Here is a 27,336-nt window from a genome sequence, read left to right as displayed (position 1 = left end):
TTATGTTTTAACAAGAATAGCATCTAGTGATGTCATTAAGATTTTATTTAGCCATGTGAGACAAATGGAAGGCTATATTAATACCATAGATGTAAGGAGTTGTGTAAATGCCATCTGAAAATTGGATTGATCAAGCCGTCTAAATATGGCAATGCAGATAAAAATTATCAGCTCATAATCCATTCAAGTATAATTTTAAAAGAAATTCAGGATCTCCTGAAAATTGAAAAATGGAAATGCTCAAAGGAAGAATGTATCCGAAAAATTCCTGACAATGTAATGATGATACTCAATCGAATTGAAAAAGTTGATGTAATAGGTCAATTTTATCACTATAGTTTGTTGTTGCTGAGCTTTTGTTATAACTAAATAATAATTACCCTTTTTTAGATTCATGCCCAATTACAGTGAGAAAAACTGCAGTTCGCTATGATTGCTGGATTTATTGGCAGAGTTGCCGAAGAGAACTTCACTTGTTTTTTTGCCTCGACTTGTTTTACCAACCAAAAAAATTATCCGATAACTTTTTGGACCGAGTAGTATTGAAATATAAATGTGTTAGTAATGGACGCTTCAATAAAAGATACTCGGTTTCTACTCCCCTCTCCAAATTCATCTGGGAAGGAGCTATTTCCGGTCGGTCGGTTAAACGGTTAGAATGGCTAGCCAAAAAGTCATATTTAAGCCAAATGGATTTGGAGCCGCGTTTTTGCCCTCATGAGAATTTTGCATCAGATAAGAAACGCGTCGGCTCACGTGTATAAGGAACATACTAATGTTCATTTTCGATAATATATTCAAAGGTAAAATATATAATGTTACTAAAACTAAGTATAAGAATATGATATTGTTATTATTATCATCCTCTTATGGTATAAATAATTAAAATTATATGTAATATTTTTATAATACCGGGCAATTTTAAAGCTGCTCATGAAAGCAGAGTTAATTCATTTCGTATAAAATTATCTTTTGGAAAAAGATGAAAACTCATTCATTTAGAACTAAACATATTACTTTTGCAGTACGGTATGCAACAAGTGTTTCCTTTTAACCAGGTAACGTTTTTGGCATGTTAAGGCTTAGCAAAAAACCGATGTTACGTTCGAGAAAGTTTCCAGCTTTCTAATATTTCAATAAGCACTATATAAATAATAACTTACGAGTCCTGGCTGTCGGAAATATTACTTCTTGCCAATTTCTGGGAAGATGTTTTATTTAAGCGCCTATTGTAACAGATTTTGTAATGGCAGTTTTAAAATGTCTACCATGACAAAACACCCTAAATATTTTGGAATCCTTTTTATTGCCCTATATAACGATAGCTTTCAAATGTCAGAGTATGAAAACCTGTATAAGATAATGATAACAAACTATGTAAGAACCATCCTTGATAATTACGCAAATGATATAAATGAACAAGAAACCATTGTCAAGAAAGTACCTGAGTCTTTAAACAAAATAAAGTTATATTAAATAAAATTTCCAAATAACATATTCTTACTAATTTTTAAACATGCTTTTTGACACGATAATAATAATAGTAAATAATATCAGGAAACTATAAAGGTACACACTTGGAATGTCTAAGGAAGATTTTTACGGCCGTGATGAAGCTCGTAGAAATGGGCGTGTCTTAAAGCGGGAAAACTCACGAGAAAAACTCTCGCGCCTCGCTACCCTCATTCGACGAAAACTCGTCATTAAGCCTGGTCATGGTTATTATATTATTAGCTTACCTGATTATCTCTTTTATAACCATACAAATACCTCAAATTTATTATCACCGCACTTCTTTCGCAAAGAAAATTATAATTACTTCAAAATATTAAGTACGATAACAAATCGAGGTTTTTAAATCCATTGTTTTATAAACCTTTTTTGCGCGGGAAGATCCCCTATTTGTTACCATGACGACGCATTCTTTTAGCGTCAAACCTCGAGCCAATGAATTTGAAATGTCGTGTTACACTTGACGTAGTTAAGCCCCGCCTTTTTCTCGACGCGCTTTCGTATCACCGTCCCAATGGAACCTTAGACATTCCAAGTGTATACCTCTATAGTTTCCTGATAATATTAAATTAATAATAATGTTAAAAAATGTTAAAAAAATAGAAATATAATAATATAGACATTGAAACTACCATACTTTTAAAATTCAAATTCAAACCCCATATGGTCGCCATTTATGGGTGTTCGTAAAAACGCTAAGTTGCCCTCTTAAATTTTTTCATATCGTGAACTGTTTATCTTTAGTTGGCTATGGTACAATGAAAACCTCTTAATTGGAAAGGGCCCAAAAAGCTTATTTTTTAAATAATTTAATTGGGGTGCGAAATTCCAAATTAAAACTGTACCCTTCTTAGTTAAAAACGTTCCTACGCGCATGACCAAGGTCCATGATCATTAAACTTTTTCTAAAAGTAAGTATATTAATCAAAACCCGCCTCGAGTTTCGCCCAGTAAGTTGCGCAAGTATCAGAGCGTGTTTCACAAGTGCTTGATCCACCTAAACCATTTCTGAAGCCACTCGTAAAATTTCCCAAAAGACCCTCTTGCTTCCCTATTAAGAGAAAATGGTTGATTCCAAAAAGCAAAATGACACTATTCCACTATTTTATATCCCGGCAGCACAACACTGACTGAGTTCAGTTAACTTATTATCATATTTTACTTTTCCCTTTATGAACACCTAAATTGGCAAACTTTAAATTTATCCGTAAATATGCGAAATAAGTGTTTGTTTTATAGTGTTTGATGTACTAAAGCTTTTTAAAAATGTATTTGCATATTTTATTTAAAATTTCAAAAACTTATTTTTGAGGTGGGGTTCGAAAGAAAAGTTACTTTCATTTTAATATAGTAATCAGCTAAGCCAATACCCAAGGCACCACCCTAGGCCCAAGTCATCTAGCGACTTTTAAATAGCGAAAGAGGGTAGTTGCAAGCCCTTCATGCCACGCAAGCCAACAGCTCCCTACACTAATATCGTCTATGTAACTTCCTATTACTATTTCGTAAACGATAATTATAGCTGGGGTCAAAATCTCTCAGTTGGCGATTTTTAATTTGTATCGTACTAGTTTAAGTCATTATTTAATTGTTTAGGTCAATATTAAATTATTTAAGTCAATATTAAATTGTTTAAGTCAATATTAAATTGTTTAAGTCAATATTAAATTGTTTAAGTCAATATCAAATTGTTTAAGTCAATATCAAATTGTTTAAGTCAATATCAAATTGTTTAAGTCAATATCAAATTGTTTAAGTCAATATCAAATTGTTTAAGTCAATATCAAATTGTTTAAGTCAATATCCAATTGTTTAAGTCAATATCAAATTGTTTAAGTCAATATTAAATTGTTTAAGTCCATATTAAATTGTTTAATTCAATATTTAATTGTTTAATTCAATATTTAATTGTTTAAGTCAATATTTAATTGTTTAAGTCAATATTTAATTGTTTAAGTCAATATTTAATTGTTTAAGTCAATATTTAATTGTTTAAGTCAATATTTAATTGTTTAAGTCAATATTTAATTGTTTAAGTCAATATTTAATTGTTTAAGTCAATATTTAATTGTTTAAGTCAATATTTAATTGTTTAAGTCAATATTTAATTGTTTAAGTCAATATTTAATTGTTTAAGTCAATATTTAATTGTTTAAGTCAATATTTAATTGTTTAAGTCAATATTTATTCGTTTAAGTCATTATTTAAGCATTTGAATCACTATTTAATTGTTTAAATCTTTATTTAATTGTTTAAATCCTTATTTAATTGTTTAAATCCTTATTTAATTGTGTAAATCATTATGTGATTGTTTAAGTCATTATTTAATTGTGTAAATCATTATGTAATTGTTTAAATGCTTATTTAATTGTTTAAATCATTATTTAATTGTTTAAATCATTATTTAATTGTTTTTAATATGATTAATTTAATTAAATCGTGGATAAATATAGTAATTACTAGAAGAAAAAAGAACCGGCTAAGATGTGATGCGAACACGTGGCCTAGGGATCTGGAGTCAGACGCGCTACCGTAAGGGCTGTCAAAAAGGAAGATGTTCACAATAAGTTTGATGAAAAAAGGGAACGGGGAAAACCGAAGGGGGACGGCAAATAACAAAAAAATGGGAGACAAAAAACATCAAATACTTTCTAAAAAAACTCCAAACCAGCGACCAAAAAACCACTGCCGACCGAAAGAGACGAAAACGTAACAATGTCGAACGCTAGTGGGAAAAACATGCCACTGGGATGAACGTAAGCGAAACCCCTAACAGGGAAAATGAACTACCTAAAAATCAACTTATCATTTAAACCGGAGGGAAACTCAGTACCTAATTTAAAATTTAGACGATTTACATCAGTACGCCACTGCTTGGTGGTAAAATTATTTGCACGCAAGACGCGGATGGAGACGTCATTGATGGTATGCGTGTTGTTGTTCATGACTTCTATTACAATGATTTACCTCTTAACTTCCCTGATTTTTTTTCTGTTAACTCCTCCCATACATAATTTAAATTAAACAAATCGCGTGTTCTCATCTCCCACCGTCTCAACTATTTTGCATTTGATGTTATCCACGACTGGAATTCGTTGCCCCCGGATCTCGTCACAATTTCTAATCAAAATACTTTACCTTAATTTAATCGAGCCGGGTGATGAAATAATGGTGGATAAAGGTTTTCCCCAAATAACCACACAAGTTACGGAAGGAGGGGGTACCTTAGTATTGCCTCCGTTCTCTAAATCAAAAGAATCTCAGTTTACGCGTTCCGAAGTACGAACAACTTACGAAATAGTCTCAGTGAGGATACACGTAGAAAGAAGCATGATTATTTTTTTATTTATTAGTAAAAGTTGGGTGGTTGGGTTATACCAAACCTAGCACTTCGACCAGAGGTCCATTGTGCAGCCCCAGCCAATTAAACATGGAAAAGCCCAGTCTCAGAAACGAAGCGCAGGATTTGCTTCGCCGGGATGTTGGAAAGATCGCTCGTTTCCAACCGAAGCATACCAAAGTACTCAAACCTTTGAGCCGCATAAGAATCACAGACACAAAGGACATGAGAGGAAGTTTCCTCCTCTGCAAGGCATGCCCTGCACAAAGGACTCTCACTGATACCAATCAGATTCAGATGTCTATTAAACTGGCAGTGACCTAAAAGTAGGCCCGTAACCATCCTTATACTACTCTTAGAGAACGAAAGCAACTCAGTTGCTCTATTCATAGAAGGCCCAGGAATAAACTCCTTGGCCTGCTTCTGACCTTCAGTCTCAACACAAAGCCTGACCTGCCTTTCAGTCATAGCGCCATGCACATGGCTGTGAACCAGGCCATTTGGTATTGGAATAGCACGTTCAGCACTAAAGAACCTAGCCTCCGCACACTCCTTGGCCAGAATGTCGGCCATCTCATTGCCATGATGGCCCTTATGACCAGGCACCCAATATAGTTGAACCCTATTATGGGTGTCCAGTTCCAAAAGGAGATCCAAACAGCTAAGAACGAGCTTAGAAGTAATACTAAACTGATTAAGAGCCTAAAGGCAGCCTGACTGTCCGATAAAATCTTAATAGTCTTGCCCCGATACTTCTTCTTAAGACAGAAGTCTACACAGAAGTAGAATGGCTGAAATCTCAGCCTGAAAAACCGTAGCAAAAACACCAAGGCTCTCAGAGAAGCCAAACTTCTAAGTCTGACAATAAACTCCAGCACCCGCCCCTGAGTGAGTCTTGGAGCCATCCGTGAACCAAACAATTTCGCCCTTGGTTCCAAACACCGTGTCACCAGACCAGTCTAAACGACTTGGAAAGTAAACACTAAACTGCTTTTCAAAGTGTAACTTTGCAGCCATGTTGTCAGATCCCATCAATAAGGTCGGTAAGTGCCCAGAATATGGCCGAAACAATTTGGTGTGGCTGTACTCCCAATTAGTAGGCCTCCACCAACCATAATGCAGTAACCGATATTCACTCATGATTGCAACTTCCTCTATATAAAGATGAAGCGGTAGAATATTCAGGAGCACCTCCAGAGAAACGCTTGGGGCCGTTCTCATAGCTCCTGTAATGCTGACACAGGCCAGCCTTTGCACAGTGCGTAGTTCAGCCTGAACTGACTTAAGCACTACCCTCGACCACCAAACCACGGCTGCATACGTCGACCTGATTATCATGGTATAGATCCAATACACAACCTTTGGGCTAAGACCCCAAGACTTGCTACAGAATAACATTTTTGCCTTCCTGATACCGAGATCAAGATGTGGCTTCCATGTTAGTTTACTGTCGAGAATAACACCGAGGTATTTTAACTCAATTAATTTGACCAACATGGTCCCAAAGAAAGAAATAACATTGAACAAGTCCTGTACCTTCCTCCGAGTGAAAGGAATCAGGCTCGTCTTGTCAGGATTGACGGTGAGGTCAACATCCCTGCACCACCATTCAACAGAGATGAGAGCTTTCCTCATCTAACCGAAATGGTTCCTGGGACCTTCCCAGTAATTATCACTGCGACATCGTCAGCGTAACCAAAGCCGCGACAGCCATCCCTGTTTAGCCTCACCAAGAATTCGTCCACAACCAGGCACCACAGCAGGGGTGAAAGAACACCCCCCCTGGGGGCAGCCCCGGCTGGTGGTGAACCTCAGCGATTCGCCAACCAGGGAAGCCGTCGGGACCCGATCAGTCAACACAGAGTCGATTCAAAGACACAACGTGTCATTGTTACCAAAACGTTTAGCAGCCTCGATGTCCAGAAAAACAGCTAAGGCAATTTCTTTGAACTCAATTGCACTTTCAAGGCAATTAATTATGCCATGAAGGGTAGTTTAAGTAGATTTGCCCTTTTGATAGGCATACTGAGCATTTGAGAGGGGTGAAACACTAAGAACCTCCTCTCTAATATATCTATCAACTAATTTATCCAAAACATTTAGGAGAAATGAAGGTAGACTGATTGGTCTAAATGCCTTAGCCTCGAGATAACTGGGTTTAGGAAAAACCTTTGAATGCTTCCAGGAGCTCGGTGGTCGGTACATGCCCAAGAGCAAAACAGGCCCTGTTGATTCTGCACAACACAGGAGAGATAATATATATTCCCTGCTGCAACAAGATGGGTGAGATCCCATCCAGACCAGAAGCCTTCTAGGGCTTAAATGACTTCATAGCCCACATAAGCTTGGAGTGAGTGACAACTTGTTTTGCCACATCCAAATCTACCTTTTGAACCGAAGAGGAAGATGATAAGAGTCATCTGTGTCAGGAACTTTAGAATCTGGAAAGTGAACCTCCAGCATATGTGTCATCCTTCAACTTAATAGTATCCAGATGTTTTGTATTGTCATGAGCCATAATTTTCATTAGTTTGGCTGTAGTGGGGATATCAGAGATACTCTCACAAAAATCCCTCTAGGGAGCCTGTTTGGGTTCTCGGATGGCCTTATGATAGGAAGTGAGGGCCAGCTTATAGGCTGACCAATCACCAGTCCTCTTAGCTCTATTAAAAAGCTTACGAGTAGTTTTGCGAAGTCAACCAATCTCATTGTTCCACCAAGGAACTAACCTTGGCTGGTTGGTAGATTTTGCAGGAAAGTTTTGTTGGTAGGAGTCGATTATGGACTGTTGCATGTGATCAACAGCCATTTCGAGCTCCAGCACCAAGGATAGCCTAGAGCCACATCCCCGAAAATGAAGATCAATATCTTCCCTATACCTAGGCCAATTGGTTGATCTAGGATTGCGTATTTCGGTAACTACCTGGGGATGTTTGACCAAAACAGAAAAACATACATGCCATTGTGTCACAGAGTGTAATACATTTTCTGTGCACAGAGTTAAGTCAATAACCTCACTCCTGTTACTTGTAACAAAAGTTGGTATATTGCGTTTATTAAGAATTTGAAGATTAGTACTAACCAGATATTCCATTAAGTCATCACCGCGTTGGTTGCAGTCACTGCTGCCCCATGAAACGTGGTGAGCATTGGCATCGCACCCAATGACAAACTTCTTGCCCAGTCTCTCACAGTGGTTCACCAGATTGGCAACCTCCTGTGATGGAGGGGACAAGGCATCATAGGGAAAATAGCCAGAAGCCATCATTAATTCGTCTTCTCCATCAGCTAATGAAGATAAGATTTTTATGGTGGCAGTGTCCCTAGATTGGCATAATGAAAGAGGAAGAGCATGAATACCCCTTCGTATCTTCTTCCATTATGAATCCAAGGCTTCTGTATGAGGGCCACGTCTAAGCCCTCCACAACAAACCTACGACAGAGAACTCCCGAATCTGCCTTACAGTGATCCAGATAAATCTGTATCACCTTCCTGTCCAACCACAGTTACCGGTGTTGGTGCTGGACTGACCCTACCTCCATCACCAGCAGAACTACTCGCATCTTCACCTTATGCCCCTGTGGATTGGACAGACCCTTCTTCACCGGTGGAGGTGTCCTCTACCACCGTGATGTCGGAAATGTCCGACACGGAGCCCAGGGTGATATCAACCAGTTCTCCTGCCAGATCAAAATCCGACATCTCAGTTACAGAGTCATCTGCCACCTTTTCAGGCTGTGCTGGGGTGTTAGGATTTTTAAGGACTTGAAAAGTCCCCCTATCCACCCCTGTATAGGCAGAAAATCCTGCCTCCTTTAAAACTGCAACAGAACATTCATCCATCTGGAAAATCCACCGAATGAAGTTCTTGTCACAAACAGAGGTGACCACTTTCCAACGGCTCGTTATGAGCCTGTTGTTATAGAGTTGCAGCCTCATTAGAAGGACTTCTGGATTCTTCGTCCAGACACCCTTAGTCCTGAAGGCAACCTTGACCGGTTTCGGTAGTTCACTAGCCTTTATTACTAAGAGTTTCGTCCCCTCCAAAACACTGTCATTCTGGTCAAAGGCCTTCCTTAACCAGTCCCCGGTTGGGGCTGCCCCACAGAGATATGTGATGGCACCTCCCACCACGTGGAAATTCCTGATGAGAGGTAGAGGCTCACCCGAAGGTGTCCCATCAACTTTCTCCAGAATCCCACACTGGATGGCGCCCGTCTCCTCCTCTGTGATAAGGTTGTTTGGAAACCATCTTTTACAATGGCCACCTTAAGCAACCCTATTGCATCACTATAGGACATAGGAGTTGGACACTCCTTAGCCTTTTTGGTCGCAGATTGAGAAGACCCAGGCGAAGGATTCGAATCCTCCGACCTGAGCCTCTTAAATGAAGGGGTTACTTTTTCACCCGAGGATGACTGAACCTCCTTCTTAGCGATCGTTGCGGCCTCGCGGCGTGCATGGCGTATCGACGTTTTTGAGGGTCAGGTAACATCCGAAGATGACCGAGACCCTCCATCAAGCCGGGTACTGCTGGAAGTAGACCCTTGGTTACTTTTTTTGGTTTTGTTTTGTTTTGAGTTCATAAATGATCCCACGAATATGGAGGAAAGTGAGAGGTCACCACCCGGTAGTCCTCCTCCCGGGTTGAAGGCTAGTTACAACGGGGTTTCGCCTGTTTCCGGTTCCCCGGTACCATTCAGCCCTCAGCACGATACCTTACACCTTAGCTTAAGGCAGAAGCAGAGCCTTAGTTTACCAGCATGATGGGTTACCCCTCCACCTGTTACTCCCTTCCAGCACGAAGAGGTACAAGGTTGCAGTTTATGGATGAGAGAAGAAAGAAGCATACAAAGAATGAAGATTTACAAGGTTCTTCATTTTGTTCCTAGGACACTGTTGCCATGTATTGATTAAATAGTGCACGCAGCAGCTGTATTAGCCAATCTTCAAGCACGGTAACCATGCACCAATAATAAACCAATCGAAATAACTTACTTACTTCTTAAAGCAGCAAAATAAAATTTGTCAAAAATTCAAATTTACATACTTAATTTATCAAATTAGACTATTTACATATTTAATTTATAAATAACTTTACTTACTTCTTAAATCGGCAAAATAAAATTTGTCAAAAATTCAAATTTACATACTTAATTTATAAAATTAGAATATTTACATATTTAATTTATACAATTAGAATATTTACATATTTAATTTATAAAATTACAACATTTACATATTTCATTTATAAAATTATAAAATAAAAATAAGGATATTTAGCTATTTCCAAGTAGGTATTTAAAATAAAAGTCTTCAAGCTTTGGGGTTATATTACTCGTCTCTCTCAACTACAATTCTTAAATTTTCAACAGGGGTGTTAATAAAGAAATGGCATACGCTCAGTCCGGTGACATATACGGAAACTTGAACTTGTGTAAAATATTCGTGACTAGCTTTTAAACTTGGAAGAGATGATGAGTTAAATACAACGTAGGCCAAATTTGACGTACCATCAGGATTGAAAAATTGGCTTATCTTTCAGGCTACTTGGGCATTTTATTTCTATTAAAACCAATACTCCATCCAGACTGCAACTTAGCCAATTTTGGGAGGGACTTATGAATGTTCCTGGCACTATCAGAACAGAATCCGGTGCTTCCTTATAAACTAAACGGGCAGTAGGCTCGGTGTCAATACCGTATTTCATTCCGGAAATTTGCACAGATTTTGCATTTGCAAGAGAGTTCGTTAATTTATCAAAATCAGCTCGTTCTAATTCGGTGTGCTTTACTGCCTGAGATTAAAAAATTTCTTTCTTTTAACCACGTTCCGGAGGAATCTTTAGATTGGTTCTTTGTTAAATAGCAAATATTTTCAATTTCATTCGGTGAATTTTTTTGGACATTTTCTTGATAAAATTTAGCTTCTTTGTCATTTAAATTTTGAATATCAAATTCTTTTACGAGACAAATTTTGTTTCTAGGGTTTAAAACTGATTTATAGCTTTGGTAAATTCTTCTTTCTTTTAATGATTCTTCAAATGCTAGACAAACTGTTCTGATTTCGTTCCTTTCTTCATTTGTGAGGACCAAATTCACCATATCATTCAATGCAGATTTACAATTTATTTCAATTTCATCACGAACTTCAAATTTTAATACTTCTGTAAGTGGGCAGTTAACGTCTTTCCATATCTCGTACAACTCTTCGAGTGAATCGTTATAGGTTTCTTTTTCTTGCGACAAGGGAAATGGGAAAATGTTTTTGCTGAATCGCTCTCAGTTTCTAGATAGAGAGCCACTCCTGCAATGTGTTGACAGTTTTCATGTCGACCATTCTTACAGGTACATCTCGCATTTGAAATACTTCTATCTTATACAACCTAAAGTAATAGTTTATAGAAATTATATGACAATTAAAATTAAATTACTCACATTAATTGTTATATCGTAGACCTTTTTAGTCACCGACGTCTCTCGTACGCATTGCCCTTGAACTACAGAGTGGTCTTCTTTAACCGTTTCCCGAATGTTAAATATATGATTGGCTTATAAAAGAGCTTAACCTTTTATATACGTAGACTCTAAAAAGGTTCTTAGTCCATTTAACGCCAATAATCCAACGTATTTCGTTATTTGTTTCTTATTACAAGGAGCGTTCGCCATCATTTAACGATAGTACTCGGGTTTTTCCGTTTAAAAATACGTGGCAGATTAAACCGAGGGTTGAATTTTCGAGACTTTCACGACGAATTTAATTTTCGTCGTAGCTTTAAGCTTCACTAAATTTCACTCGCATGAGTCAATTCGCTTCGCGAAAACTGCATTTTTCGCTAAGTGGGAATTAGCCTTTAGACTGGGCAAGATTTAGCGCCTTTCATTTGAATTCTAATACGCGCGTTGACAACATAAACTTTACCTAGACGAACAGATGTTCAATTATCTACCTGGCGCCGGGAAAATAATATTTTGGAATGTAATAAAGCGATACACGATTTTTCAAGACGATTTTATATTACATTTAAGTTCATATTAACGGGAAAAATTGTCAGTGGAATATTTCTTATATCATTTGGTAGGTTAATTAACATTTAATTATCGCCAACTTTACATTAATTTCTATGGAGACGGGGAAAAACTTTTAACCAAGTTACGCGCGAGCTGGCCCCTAGAGGCGCTGCACGTCAATCGCTCGCACTCTATTGTTAAATCGACGTTTTTAAATCATCGTGTACCCTGGGTTAGCAACAGGTGTGCAATTTGTTAAAAATCGTTTGAAAACGTACTTGATTTCGTTAGCAGGCTAACTGAAAGTGCGCTTATCCAATTAAAAAAAATGTTTATGGTACTCCCAACGTTGTTGTTAAAACGTCTGCATCGCTTTGCTTAACCCCTCTAATGGGTAATGTTAATTTGGGGGTGATATCCAATGTCAGATAAACGCAAAATAAGTTAAATTGGAACATGAAATTAGCAAATAAATGGTTCGTGAGTGCAAGAATAAGTTTCTGTCAAAGTGTAATTATTTTTAACAATAGAGAGACAGTGGGACGTCTTTAAAAATGAATGCAACCGACCAACATCTCGAAAATAAACTATAACTTTGGATATAAATGTTCAATTAAAAACTAAAAATATTTTATCGCCTACGGTTCCACGTTTTTATGTTCACCACTTTTAGTCGGCTATTCCTCTAACAAACTGTTTAGGTCTTCAGGTTTAGATAGATAGTTGATATAATACAGAAGTACACAAATATCGTTCAGTTATTCAGAGTTCTAATTTCGTAATATACTACTACACGTCGCTCGCCAATTTGGGCCTAAGGTTTTGCATTAGATATTACCTTATTGTTTATTTATTATTTATTTAAATGGAATAAGGAAGGCAAAATTAGGTATTATTGATCTTAATGGCCTATGATGGTGCCTTGGGTATTAGCTTAGCTGATTATTACTATAATTAAACAAAAATTGTAATCGTCAACCAGTTGTTGGTAGGTGACCGACAAATAGGCAGCGCTTGAAATGAAAATGCTATATACCTATACTCCTTCATAACATTTTACGCGCTTGTCAGTTGCGGGAGTGACACCCACATATAAAAAGAGCCTGTACACATTATTTTCGAAAGAAGTAGGTTATCGCTTCTACACAAATGCAGTCGTTATCACTCAGTTCTAGTTAAATAATGTCTGGTAGGATGGTTTTCCATCGCTGTACACTGTTGCTCTTCTTTCTTCAACTACAAGTACTCGGTTATGTCTGGAGTTTAACGGAAACTGTGGCAAATTTGGCCCGCTTCGGTGGTGGAACTACTGGAGTTCTGATCAACGATGTGTTAAACCTAGATCCCTCTTTGAAGACCAATTTCTTCGACCCTGATTTAAAGAAGAATATCGTAAGTTTCGGCCTGTTAATAATAATTTAAAAAACATTTAAACCAAGAGATATAAGTAATTTATTATATTGGCAATATTAAGTCAAGAAATCCCTGTATTTTCAGACAAACGCTGTAAGCGAGATTAAGCTCATCAGAATACAACGTGTACGGAGAACGTGAAAACGGTTCCTTATTTCTTGGTATTTTGTTTTTTATATGACATTTTTTATAAAACGAAACTTCATTAGTAATACAGTCAATAATCAGCTAATACCCGAGGCACCACCTTAAGCCCAAGTCATCTAGCGACTTTCAATGCCTTAAACAGGTGGCCGGTTTACAATGAATAGGGAGTGGGGGCAAGCCTTTCATGCCACGCGAGCCAACAGCTCCCTTACCGTTAACCTCTACAAGTTTTTGTCCTTGACGAGTGTCAACATAAGTTTATTATGCAGTTTCACATAAGGGTTTTGGTTCCCTTACTTCCTCGTTTTATATTTTTACTGAGAGTCATTAACAGAATGACCAGACATTATTGGTGGACTTCAGTCTATTGCGTGACCAAAAGCCGCGAGCCGTGTCGCCACAGACGCGTTATAATTTGTATTTAAGTCGCCCATTTATTACGATTGGAACGCTTATCGTTTTGATAGGACAAGTAATTAACTTTACACAAAGTTATTTATTTCGTCTAACTGGCCCACAAAGGCGGACTTTATCTGTGGGCAGGTGAGCAAAATAACAAGGGGCCGCGAACAAAATTAGCTTTGGCTTTTCAAAGGGTGATTTGGATCCCATGGGCGGTCCCATAAATTGATTAATGCGCCGCCAGCACGTCACCTTCTCGAGTTGAGATGGTGCTACAACCATCTGGCTTAAACGTCACCAAATACCCACTTAAGTAACTTAATCATAGACTTATGCAAAAACAAAGAATCAAAAAGAAAAAGCTTCATATTTATCCTCACCCCTTCTGCATATAGAGATGAAATAGACTATTATTTTCGATGCTTTCGTTGCCGGTGATGTTGACGCACAGCGGCGCCAACTCGAGTAGGTACCTCGCTCTCCTCAACGGAACACGATAATCCTTTAAAAAGAGTAGCAACTAAATCGTAAAATTATTTGCCAACGCGCACAAGAAATTTAACGTAATTATCGCCACTCACCCCTGGCGGCAGAAGTGTCAAATTCGTTGATCCATCGTAAACATTAAAATTAATACTTTCTTTAATTGAAACGTCTTTCGACTGGAGCATGTTCCAAGGAAATAATATTCGCTGCCATCGGATGATGGATACTTCTCACTTACAAGATATAATATATACTTTTAATAATAACAATAAAATTGCCCTTGTTACTTTAGAGTGAACTAATTCGGGATCTTGGCTACCCGGCGCAAGAATATAATGTGACAACGAGCGACGGATACATTCTGGGAGTGTATCGAATTCCTCATGGTATTAACAATACTGATGACGGTAATAAACCCGCAGTACTCTTAATGCACGGACAAGCGTCAGCATCTTGGGATTACGTCATGAACTACTTCGCCTATCAGAATTTAGGTATATTTACGCTAACGGAATTTTTGGAATAAGTATTTTATCCTCCTGCTGACCCTGTTATGAACCTGTCAATTTCAAAAGTGAGTGGGTTAAAATTCCTTCCCTCAATCTTGAGAAGACTCACGCCGCCTGTTCCGTTGTCCTGTTTCCCGTTTTCCCAAGACTAAGGCAGGGTTGTTTATCTTTAGGAGGAAGCTTTTGGCTGGCTCCCATAAGTCAGACATGTTTACCCAAATTCCCGCCTAATTTTGGTTATAGTACGGAAAAGCTATCTAGGTTAATTGAGTAAACATATCCATTATTTTCAATAAACTAATATTGAAAATGTTTTTTCGAAGTTGTAAAAATAATTAAATTTGATTTATTTCATAATTAATTGACCCCACTATTATTTTATCCGATGGCGTAGTTTCATTGCGTCGAGATCCAACTTCTTAAAAGTTGAATAGCGCTGGTTGAGTAAAACCGACGGAACAGACAACGGGACGACGTGAAAAAAGTGCTTCTACACCCACTGACTTTCGGAATCGAACTATAACACACCTCAAGCTGCATCAGAAATACATGAACCGAAATTATCAGCTTCCTATTCCTCTAACACTGGAGGCAAGTTCCCCGTTTTCCCTCACCTTAGTGGCCGGATGTCATCTTCCCCTTCTGGAAAAGAGAACCTCCTCACTCCCGCGGCGAAGGTTTGAATACGCTACCTGGCGACGGCCGAGCGAAACTTTCTCGAAAAACAAATAAATAAAATATGATGCTGGGGAAAAATTACAATGTGTCAGTGAAAGAAAAGCTGTGACTATTAGAAGAAACGTTCAAGGAGATAATAGCTCAAACAAATGTCGTCGTGATCAGTTGCTATTAATTAATGAAGCCCAGTTAACGACTAATAAAAACTAGACTAACTTGACTACATTAAGAATTATACACAAATAATATTTGTATTATTTTGTTAAAATAATTGTACTTGTTTTATTTGAAATATAAAACTAAATAGCAACGTAAAGGTAGCCTTACTCGTAAACGAAATCATCATTTTTATTTCTTATTTCTACTAGTTACTTTCTCGTGGTTTATTTCAGTTTCTTCTTCTTCCGAAGCCTTCTGTTTCTTTGGTCTTCCCATATTCTTTGCTACTGAAAGCCTAAATATTTTTATCTGGGTTTCATATATCTTAAGTAGCTCCATTAAGTAATTTGTATATTTTCTTATTCTAATAAAACTAAGTATTTCTCTGTTCTTTCATACATAAATGGTATGGTAAGATTAGCTAAAAAGGTTTAAAATTCATCTACTTTTTCCATTTTGGACAGCTGCTCCAACTACCGCCTTCCACAGTTCCACTGACCTCTATCAAAAACATAACACGGCTAAGCCTAGGTTTGCAGACCACGTTTCTCACGATTTTCTTCGATGAAATAATTTATCTGAGCCTCACTAGATGGCGGTCTATTTACCCGTGGTGCATTCGAAATTTTCCCTGGAGTCGCGGGAGGCAGAAAATTAACAAGGTCTCGCTATTCGCCGGGAGTAGTGGCGTACTCCTATAATCCCAGGCGTCTGGGAGGCAGAGTTTGTGGATGGCCATGTGAGGACGCCTACCAATCCCCCAACGGGTGGTCGGAATACTTCCGCCACGGGTGTCCCCACCCCTGTCCCCACGTATCCCCCCGTTGGCGTGACCGTTACACTTATCTCACCCTGATTAATCAGTTATTGTGTGCTGGTGTTTAAGGCATTGGGTCGACACCGATTTGTGTCTATCAAAAAAAAAGGCCTCGCTATTTAACCCTCCCATGTCGCAATAAAAAGGAGGTCGTTGATAAATTCGGTTAATGTATTTCTGGCTGAATAGATTCCTGCTATTAGTCAAAGAATGAAATTATTTCAAAACTCATAAAATATTTCTGAGGTACACCAGCGCTCTCTACTGGTAACTAGTAAGAGCATGGAATACAACCTGTAAACGTTTTCTTCCCGGAAGACAGCAAAAATTTCAGGTTTTACCTTCGAAAGAAAACACTAAGCAGCTTTCGACTGGGGCATATTTTAGACACTAGGGGGCTCTGATATATTTTGTTATTTGTAAAAAGATATTTTAGTATGTTAATTAATTTATGTGAGTTATTTTTTGCGCGTCTTAGGTCAAGTGGCTCCGCGTGTAGGTGCCTAAAGTCAAATAAAATGGCGCTGATTTCAAAGTGATTGAGATTGACCGCAGATAACCCAATTAATTGAAAAGCTTATGCATTAAATTATTTAAAAACTCATAAAATATTTCTGGTAACTCGTAAAAGCAGGGAATACAACCTCTAATTTACATTTTCTTCACGGAAGCCAATTACTTGCAAAGCTTATTCCAGTGCTTCCACTTCCAAAAGATAATTTTACCCAGACATAAGCTGAAAAATACCCACTTTTACCCTTTCCAAATTTCAAAAATACACTTAAAATTCCCACAAGAATCAAACAATAAAATACCCACTTTTACCCATTTTTAATTTAAAAATTCCCTTAAAATTCCCATAAAAACACCGATTTAAAAAATTTAGTTTAATTATAACAGTTTTTTCTTTAATTTTAACAAATAAAAAGACACTAATATTAATGCATGGACACTATACAGTGTCCATGATTAATGGTAGGTATGCAATTCCCTTACTAAGGGACGAAAAACAATATTTTTGTCTGCTCCAATCGACTAAGCTGACAACACAGAAAGAACCTAAAAATGTCTCGACATAAGCAAAACCAGTTTTCCACTTAGGGCCAACTTAGTTACTCTTTGTCAAAAAGGGAAATTATATTTCATGGTAGATTATTTTCAAAATATTTAAACATCCTTAAATTTCCCATGAAATAATTCAAAATACTCTAATTTTATTCATTACCCTCAATCTCGAAAAAATATCCCTCTCGAGGTCAATTTTACGCGAAAAAGGGTAAAATACCCTCAAAGTGGAAGCACTGGCTTATTCATACCTTGGTATAATGAAAAGGTTGTGACAATCCGCAGACATCATGATAGAGTTTAACCCTTCATGAGTAAAGATGGGAGGGGGGTTTACAGCGTGCGCTTCAACTACGTCGGAAGACGTCCGTTCTTAAGGCTGGTTCATACGGGTAGTGTTGTCCTGGTTTTCTCTATTTTCTAGCTTTACCGAATTTTGCCGTTGTTCTGATGTACGGAAAAATGACTGTTCACAAGGACCAAATTTTCCTAATTTTACCACCGCGAGCGCTGCCAGCAAAAGAGAAAACGGACGACTTTTATTTTAGGCACGTTGGGCTCGACAAATCAACGAGTTTTATGCCGTCACGCGAGAGACGCAAAAATTCGTAAGCCAACTCTTTAAAACTTTCATTTTCGCTCTTTATACCACGTGATAGCTCGAAGTGCTTAAAAAACCGGGAAAATCAAAGTAGCGATATTTCAACATTTTTTATCCGTTTTCTCGTTTACCGGCAGGGCTCGCGATGGTTAAATCCAGCAAATTTTGTCCGTGTGCACAGTCGTTTTCCTGGGCGCCATAACAACGAAAAAAGGCGATAAAACAAGGAAATGGAGAAAACTAGGAGTAATTGGAAGAAACACCAAAATTACAAATACATACATAATTGTTTTCTTTTTAAATAATTTCTCCCGGCAGCCACTATCCTAGCTGATGAAGGCTACGACGTCTTCTTGGGAAATTATAGAGGAAATGTTTTCTCAAAAGAACACGTAACGCTGAAAGCAGATGACCCAAAATTTTGGAAATTTAGGTATACAAAAAACTTAGGTTGTTAGTGAAAAAATATTAGTTTGTGTCTCTTTTTAGCTGGGACCAAATGGCTTTGATTGATTTACCCGCTATGATTGATTTTGTCTTGGTCACTACTGGTCAAGAGCAACTGTACTACGCCGCACATTCTATGGGAACAACGACTCTGTTTGCCCTCCTTTCAACAACAACGCCAATCAATTACAATGACAAAGTACGTTTATGTCCGTTGCCAACTTGCCACAACTAAGAGGTCGTTCACAAACTATGTAACTAGATAGGAGAAGGTGATTGCTAATTAGAACTGACAGTTTCTGCATTGTATTGGGAACTGCCCTCTTGAATCGGCGCTAGGGAAACTGCATATAAAGGGTACAACCCATTTGGGAACTGCCCACTTGTGTCGGCGTTTGGGAAACTGTGCTTTAAGGGAATAACCTATTTGGGAACTGCCCTCTTGGATCGGCGCTTGGGAAACTGCGCTTTAGGGTATTACCCCATTTGGGAACTGCTGACTTGGTTCGGCGCTTGGGAAACTGCGCTTTAGGGTATTACCCCATTTGGAAACTGCTGTCTTGGTTCGGCGCTAGGGCAACTGGGCGTTAAGTGAATAACTGATTTGCTGAATGTAAATATTAAGGGAAAGTGTTGCCTTGTTGCCTATTTTTGAAAAACCTTTTGAACAGGTCACAATTAATTTTGATTTCTTCTGATAGTTTTAAATTTAATTAAGTTATTTTTTTATTGTTCATACAGATTAAATTTGCCGCCTGTATGTCTCCTGTGGCTAAACTAAATTATGCCACTGCTGCCAGTATTAATCTGTACCAATTTAGGAACCTAATCACGGTAAATTTGGAGTTATATCATAAGTTACATAATATTTAAAGTATGTCAATAGCTTTCTCCCTACGTTAATTTTTTTGATTGTCTGTTTCACAGATGACAGAATAAAACCTAACATTTCTAAGGACTGACAGCTCTCCATTAATCGTTTCCACTTTTGTAACTTTCAGGCCGAAAATATTAAATTGGCTATAAAAAACACTCGTTAAGTTTTGAAGGTGTTTTCGAATGTGAGATCGCAGCGCCATCAGTAACAGAAATTTTTATGAAGAATAAGAATATGATGAAACGTGTTTAGCTCAAGGACTAAGCTCCTCCTCCTTAAACAAATCAAAGCCACCCTGTTTCTTCTTAGTTCAATAAAAATGAAGTCTTCTGACGCGATTTAAAGACCCGTCGTGGACTTTTCTTTGCTCCTCTCCTGCCGCGGATAAACTAGACCATGGACATAGTCATTTTCATTAAGTTTAAATAAATTGATTATCACTCATACTTATTGATGTTAAGTTACATATGATCTTATCATACAAGTTAGTCACAAGTTATTTTGAATTTTGGGCAGGTTCTGACCGACTTAACTGGCACCAAAGGCTACTGCCCACCCAATGGGGTATTGGCCAACTTACTGAGCAACGTAGTCTGTGGAAACGGGCTCACCGCTGCGTTTTGTCGAACCTTGGGAGAAATCCAGTTAGGCGTAGCCTCAAATCACTTCAATCGGGTAAGACAATATGGTTCCATTTACAAGCAGGCTGGAGGATATTAAGCGAAGGTGACAAGAACGACTAAATCGTTTCAATCATGGGGTTAAATGCTAGCCTTTTAAAACGGTCTTGATGCTAGTAGTAGTTAAGTGCCTTTATCTTGCACAAGTGGGATGACACTCACGTCCCCCCCCCCGCGCTTGTAGGGAGGGGGTAATGAAGTGGGTAAACGCATTTCCTCCCCCACCACACACGTGCCACGAGTCCAACGAGGCGTAACAAGCCCATGTGAATAGTTAATGAGGTCAATGACCAGTCAATCATTGACAGGTTTGAAAAGGGTGAATAATTAATGATGGTTAATTACGGTACGTAAACATGTGTGGCGGCCATCTTTTGGCGGGAAAATTCTTTAGGATGTACTTATTAGTTGAATTACCTGTTAAGCGCTGGTCTCTTCCTTTCAATGTATCGGTTTAAAGTTGGCCCTTTTGAAACAAGTGGTCGCTTTATGAACTCGGAACAAGAAAATATATTTTAATTCTATTTTATATGCTTTGTGTACGTGTTTTCTACCAGTGGCCACCATCTTTAATAACCGTTAGGAAGCGCGGGAAAAATTGTTTCAGCATGTGGATCATATTTACGGTAAATACGTTAATAGATCAATGACCTGACCTACATGTTTAGGGTTTTTTTTTAAACCGTACATAATGTTCGGGGTAAAGTTTAAATTGGTTGATTTAACTAGGGAGTCTGTACTTCAACTTTTCATTTGGTGCATTTTAATTGCAATTTCAGTTGCCATCATTGTAACGGACATTTTTGGCAAATTTCAATAAGCGTTAGGAAACTGAAATAGTTTCGGGGTGTATTGTAAAATAGATGGATGACCTGCGGAATGAAGGTAACGGGCTTAAGTGGGACCTTTTGACAAACCGTCCCTATAAAAAGTGAATATGGTTCGTTAATTTATGATTATTTAAAGGTTCTGTTCGAATCTGCGTCACGTGACTTGCGCCATCTGATTAACCTAGCTATATACGTTCCCGGTAATTGTTTTAACTTTGAGGTATTAACGAGCGGTTTTGAACGAGCTGTACCTTTTTTGTACATTTCTTGGTCCCTTAGTTAATTAAGTTAATTATAATAGTCTATTTATGGAAAACAATTGTGTGTACTTTAACATAAAAATAGTAACTTTCATAAAAGTTTATGAAATGTTTTAAAAACGAACATTATATATAAAAACCGTTACTTAATTTCCGTGTATATTAATATGAAAATATTATCCTTCATAAAAATTTATTAAACATATCGAAAACTAACATATACCTGATATAAAAACAGTTACATCGAACATATAATATATGACCTTTGGTCTGATATAAAAAACCAATCGAACATGTTTGGTCACGAAGGACCACGTCTCTCTATTGAGAATGATTGATAAGAAAATGCAAAATTATTCTACGTATTTAATAACATTTCTACGCTAGAATATTGCCACTTCTATAATGAACTCTTAGGATTATTATTTATCTTAGCTAATACTTTTTCCAATTAAATACTTTAAAAACATTCATAGGCTAAAGAATATGTTACGAGACTTTATAAGCGAACATTTTTCGCCGCAGTCGTCTTGGCATTGTTGAAATTTGTCATAATCATATCCACGTTTGTGAGTGAGCCGCCCTGTTCCAAAAGGGTTGTCAGTAAATAAATCTTAAATCTTAAATTAACTCTTAACCACCTTAGTTGCCCTTGGGTCATGAATTTTCCTTTTCCTTTGATAATATAAGTAATAACATGTAAAGAATAAACTTAACAAATTGTACAATTTTTAAAAGTTTTTAATCTTATGTATAAATCTAAACATAAATTCTTTCTAACATGTCAGAAATATTATTCCCTGGGAGCGCGTTGACAAAGCGGCGCGGGTAAAGCCAGATAAATACTATTGTTTTCGTACATTTCTAACGCATCGGTTCACTCGTTGTCAATAGGCTATTATATAATAATAACTACTAATAATAAGTTTTAAAGACTACGTATATATTATTATGATTCGTGGTACAAGAGGCGTAAGGACTAAGTGGCAGCCATATTTGAATACGCACCTTATTGTATTTTTTATTGTATATAGTTTTTAACGTTGCATTAATAGCCATATGTCACCACTAGGGGTTTTATGCGTTAAGGAATTAGTGGCAGCCATTTTTTTCCACGCGTACCTGATTGTATCTGTCTTTTTTATTGCATTAATCAGAATGAAGTTAAAATAATTAATAACATTTTTCACGTTGAAATACTTAACTGACATGATGAAACATTTCAGACAAATTGCTTCCACACGTACCTGATTGTTACAGATATTTTAAGCTTCTCATAATTAGTTTTTAGGGTACATAATTAATGATTATTGTTTTATAAAATGTTGTATTTAATATTTTTGTCCTTGCGTGGTAATACTTTATTCTAAAACATTTGCTTCCATTTTTTTCTACAGTTACACTTTCTGTTTCAGTTACGCCAGTTTTAGTTAGAGTTAATTGGGAAAAAATATTTTATTTATAAATCATAGTATAATTGTTAGTTTACCACTCGTCTTTTTAATGTATTCTATTACTTTTATAAAAACTATTCCTAATTCAATGGTTATTGATTATTATATTACTTAGGGTTGATACATTGCCACGTTACCACGCTGAATCTTAAAAAGTTATTGAGGTTAAAAAAATAAAAATAAATTCAATAGAAAGAACGTTTATTTACATATTTGACAAGTTCTTTACAATACTACGGTTTCCCCGATATTTTCAGTGTTAGGAATTTGATTAGTTTTACAATATTCTGGAAAATAAACAAGAGCTTCCATTGCTCGTCAGTCGGCATTTTGAAATCGGCCGAAAAAGAACATTAGATGTCATTGGAGTTTTTTCGGCCACTGCTGGCTCGGATGTTATATTTTCATCACGCTTTTTACATCTCGCATTAAGCTCGTTAAGATAATCAACAAAGTCTTTCAGTTGCCGCACAATCGCATACATCATCCGATGATTAATTTTTATTGCAAGATAAATGAGTCAATAAATGATTTTAAAATCCTCTCACGGTTAGGAATGATTTTTCACATATTCAGCATTTTACGTTAAAAAGTTTTCGCAGTTTAAGATTTCATTAAAATAATGATGGCTGCTCAGCGGGTCCAAATCACATGGGTTAGTAGTTGTACCTCAGGTTTTTCTATTAAACTTCTTACATTCTTAGTTTTCTTTGGTACCGTAGGCTTAGACATCTTTCTTTTACCCATAGCGTCTGGCTTTTGAATACAATTAGTACTTCTAGTACCCATCATTTCTCTGTTATCACGTGACAACTTGAAAAAACAAGTTTACAGCCAGGTGTTTTATATCACGTGATTGGGTCCAAAATTGTTTTTCATTAAAAAAATAATTTAAAAAGTTCCGAGTCGACGCCATTACCAAAGATGGCCACTGAAATGTTACTTTAATCTAATTAAAATGCACCAAATGAAAAGTTGAAGTACAGACTCCCTAGTTAAATCAACCAATTTAAACTTTACCCGGAACAAATATGTACGGTTTAAAAAAAATTAACCCTAAACATGTAGGTCATTGATCTATAAACGTATTAACCGATAATATGAACCACATGCTGAAACAAATTTTCGCGCACTTCCTTGTGGTTATTAAAGATGGCTGCCATTGGTACAAATCACGTACATCAAATGGAAATTCGATCAAATGGGACCCGTTCGATCATTTGGGAATCGATCAAATAGACTCAAACCGTACACACAGCTTATTAAATATAATTAAATATATTTTCTTCTTAAGAGTTCACATAGCGACAACTTGTTTCAAAAGGGCCAACTTAAAACCGTTACTTTGAAAGCAAGAGACCACCGCTACCTTGTAAACAGGTCATTCAACCAATAAGCATATGCTTAAGAATTTCCCCGACAAAATGTGGCGGCCACACATGTTTACCTACCCTAATTAACCCTCATTACTTTTTCACCCTTTTCAAACCTGTGAATGATTGACAGGTCAGTAATTAGTTACCATTCTTCAAAACACATGCTACTCACACCTCGTTGAACCCAGGGCACGTGCGTGGGGGGGGAAACGCGTTTCCCCGCTTCATTGCCCCTCCTGGCGTGCGCGGGGCAGGACGCAAGGGCCACTAAACTACTGCTAGTGAATACAAAGTAGTTCACACGAGCCTTAGAAACCAACTAGTTTTTTAGTATTTATACTACAATCGGGTACACGACGTGCGCAATGTCCTATGTGATTTTGGCCTTAGCATTAGTCTAAGATGACTTAGGCATAGGGTGGTGCCTTGGGTATTAGTCTAGCTGATTATTATTGTTACATAGAGAAATAAGGTGTGTATGTGAGTTGATATCACCACTACTCAAGGTTAGCTTTTTAAATTTAGCACCGATAGACGCGACACATTTTGATGACCACTCCACGATTTTTGCTAAAATTCAAACCCATTGGCAACTGCCTTGAGCCAAGAAGGGTCCTTTATCGTTTTATGAATACGTTTCTTGTAAGAGGTAGGTTATACATTTCTGGTAGTACTTATTAATATAATCTGAAAGTTTTTTTAGGTTTAAATATGACAAAATAATTTACTAAGCCGTATTTATCCGAACCATGTTTATTTTAGACAAGGCTTCCTGTTTATCAATATCATAGAAACGCTGGGTCGTCTTCTTACTGTCTTGTGCAATTCGGTCAGGTATTCTGAATTATTTATTTTGCAATTACCATAAGTCTATTCTGGTTTATAAGTATAAATAATTAATGAGACTGAATCATCTTTCTGATATTGGCCAAATATTGTATAAAATTTATGATATGGCGTAACATGAATAATAATCGATAATAATAATAATAATAGGTGTTTGTTGTTTTGCAAATACAACGTGCATACGCTTATTGGACCATGTCTTGTGCAATAAAAAAATAAAAAACATCAAAGTTAAGAATAGTATGTTAATTCTTAAAAGAACTCCTTATAAATATTAAAGCCGTGTTCACACTTGGCGTTGATATCGATTCAAATAGATTGAAAACGTTGTCTGAACCCCGTTACATCGTTTTAAACCGATTAAAACCGTTTTCTACCGCATGCGTGTGAACACAGCTTAAGATAATCAATCAAATATGAAAATACTGCATTTAAATTTTAGACAAACCAAAAATTAAAGGAATTACAATTAAATTTCACAATAATTACATTTAATTTTCAACATGTGAGAAACCTAGAGCAATTTAATTTGGCTGCCTAAACCAGTGTTCACCAGTGTTGGGCATTTTCGTCAAAGAGCCGCTCACGCACACGTCTTATTGAGCGGTAAAATTTTCGCTCCTCTCTTTCCGCTCTTTTTTGAGCGGTAAAATTTTCGCTCTCATTTTTCCGCTCTTTTTTGAGCGGTTAAATCGGCGCTCCTCTCTTTCCGCTCTTTTTTTGAGCAGTAAAATTTTCGCTCCTCTCATTTTTGTTTTGCGCTCTTTTAAAAAGATATTTTACCGCTCATTTTCGCTCATAATAACAAATCCGCTCACAATGAGATGAGCGGTGCCCAACACTGGTGTTCACCAGTTCTTATATTTGTCCAGACGCTCTTTAAAGCTACAGATTTCCAACATTCCATTAATTTTAGAGAGTAAAGAGCTTCAGTAATTAACCATCCTATTGGGGAAAAACTGTTGTCGATCTGGATTGAAAAAAACGGACCTTGTGATTGCAGATCGGGGTCCCTTTAACCTTTGAAAATTTAGAAATGGATTAGCAACTCATTGTTTTTTATCCACTTGGGATAAATTTGGCCTTAGCAATGTTATTGAAATATATATAAACCAAAGTACCTCGATAAATACTTTAACTTTAGAACCCCGAAATACTTTTTAAACACCTGTGAATACCATAGTAGCCTTTCCAAGTGTATAATTTTTATTATTTAACGTCTCTAATATCATATGTTACTCTTACGTTTTTCTTTCTAGATTAAGGAGGCAGATCGATTTCAAATGTACGATTTCAGTCCAGAAAAGAATCTGGAGAAATACGGATCGGTACGTCAAACAAACTTAGTACCACATTGCTTACGTGGAAACAATCATTTTGAGTGCAGTCTTTATAGAATCTCTTTTAATGAGTTTATTCACTCTAGAGGGCGCTAATTTATATTTTTTGGCGGGAAAGGAATGAATACGTACTGATTATATAGAAAAAAAATTATAACACTATTTTAAGCGATTTTTAATGTGAAAACTATAGACAAAAGTTCAAACCAGGAAAAATTCAGCTTTTAGATATCAATTAAAATTTCACCGATACAGACTATTGGCGGGATCTATTAAGGCAGGGTATCCCTGTGAAAGGACCTTCTCCCTTGAGAAAGGATATTCTTCCTTGTGAAAAGACCTTATCCCTTGCGAAAGGACCTTATCCCTTGCGAAAGGACCTTATCCCTTGTGAAATAAATTATCCCTTATTAAATAACCTTCTCCCTTGTGACGGGATCTTTTCTTTGTGAAAGGAACTTTTCAATTTTGAAAGGAACTTTTCCTTTGTTAGAGGACCTTCTCCCTTGTGAAATGCTTGTCGGTTTATTCCATCTCCATAACTCAAAGTTGAAAGTTTGTGTTCTGATTTCAGGAATTACCACCGGAGTACGATGTAAGCAAAATAACGGCTCCTTTGGCCTTCTACAGCAGTTACGGAGATTCCTTGGCTGCGGAAAAAGACATTGACTTCTTGCGAGGAAACTTGAAACCTGGCGTTCTGGTGGAAGATTTCATCGTTGAAATCGACAATTATCAACACCTTGATTTCTTATACGCTGAAGACGCCCACGAATACGTTTACAAATTCGTCGTGAAACATTTCCAAGAGAATAAATGACAAATAACACAAACTTAAAATGATTGGTTTGAAATTCCACATAATAGAAAAGTTAAGTGCCAGCGGAAATTTGCTATATATAAAAGTAAGTATTAATCAAGTTGATAAAACTTAAACATGTTTAATCAAATAAAAACTATTAGACTACGTTGTTAAATCACTCTTACCCGCGACTACCGCCGCTTGATGAAGGGATCACTCTGAAGTAGTGCTTCAACGGTGACGGTTCAGGTTAATCAGGTTGTATTTTCTAATACTAGAAGATA

At 37.0% G+C, this 27,336-nt stretch overlaps 2 protein-coding genes across 2 annotated transcripts; one reads left to right on the top strand and one right to left on the bottom strand.

Annotated features, from left to right (window-relative positions):
* Window positions 1-5,704: 5,704 nt before the first annotated feature.
* On the bottom strand, window positions 5,705-6,487 carry LOC149921124 (uncharacterized). Its single transcript, XM_090163932.1, has one exon. It carries the CDS (start codon window positions 6,485-6,487, stop codon window positions 5,705-5,707), a length of 783 nt encoding a protein of 260 aa, XP_090020058.1.
* A 6,467-nt stretch (window positions 6,488-12,954) lies between these two features.
* LOC149921123 (gastric triacylglycerol lipase-like) lies at window positions 12,955-27,127 on the top strand. The gene is made up of 9 exons (XM_090163563.1): window positions 12,955-13,255; window positions 14,604-14,805; window positions 18,459-18,573; window positions 18,630-18,786; window positions 19,329-19,421; window positions 19,981-20,139; window positions 24,827-24,898; window positions 26,170-26,238; window positions 26,825-27,127. Exons 1-9 carry the CDS (start codon window positions 13,046-13,048, stop codon window positions 27,068-27,070), a joined length of 1,323 nt encoding a protein of 440 aa, XP_090019689.1. The 5' UTR covers window positions 12,955-13,045; the 3' UTR covers window positions 27,071-27,127.
* The last annotated feature ends 209 nt before the right edge of the window (window positions 27,128-27,336 follow it).

This window comes from Leiobunum rupestre, chromosome 11, assembly GCF_980474605.1.
Source record: "Leiobunum rupestre chromosome 11, qqLeiRupe1.1.hap1, whole genome shotgun sequence".
Taxonomy (NCBI): Eukaryota; Metazoa; Arthropoda; class Arachnida; order Opiliones; family Sclerosomatidae; genus Leiobunum; species Leiobunum rupestre.
Note: the sequence above shows the minus strand (reverse complement) of the source record. Positions and strands in the feature narration are given on the sequence as shown.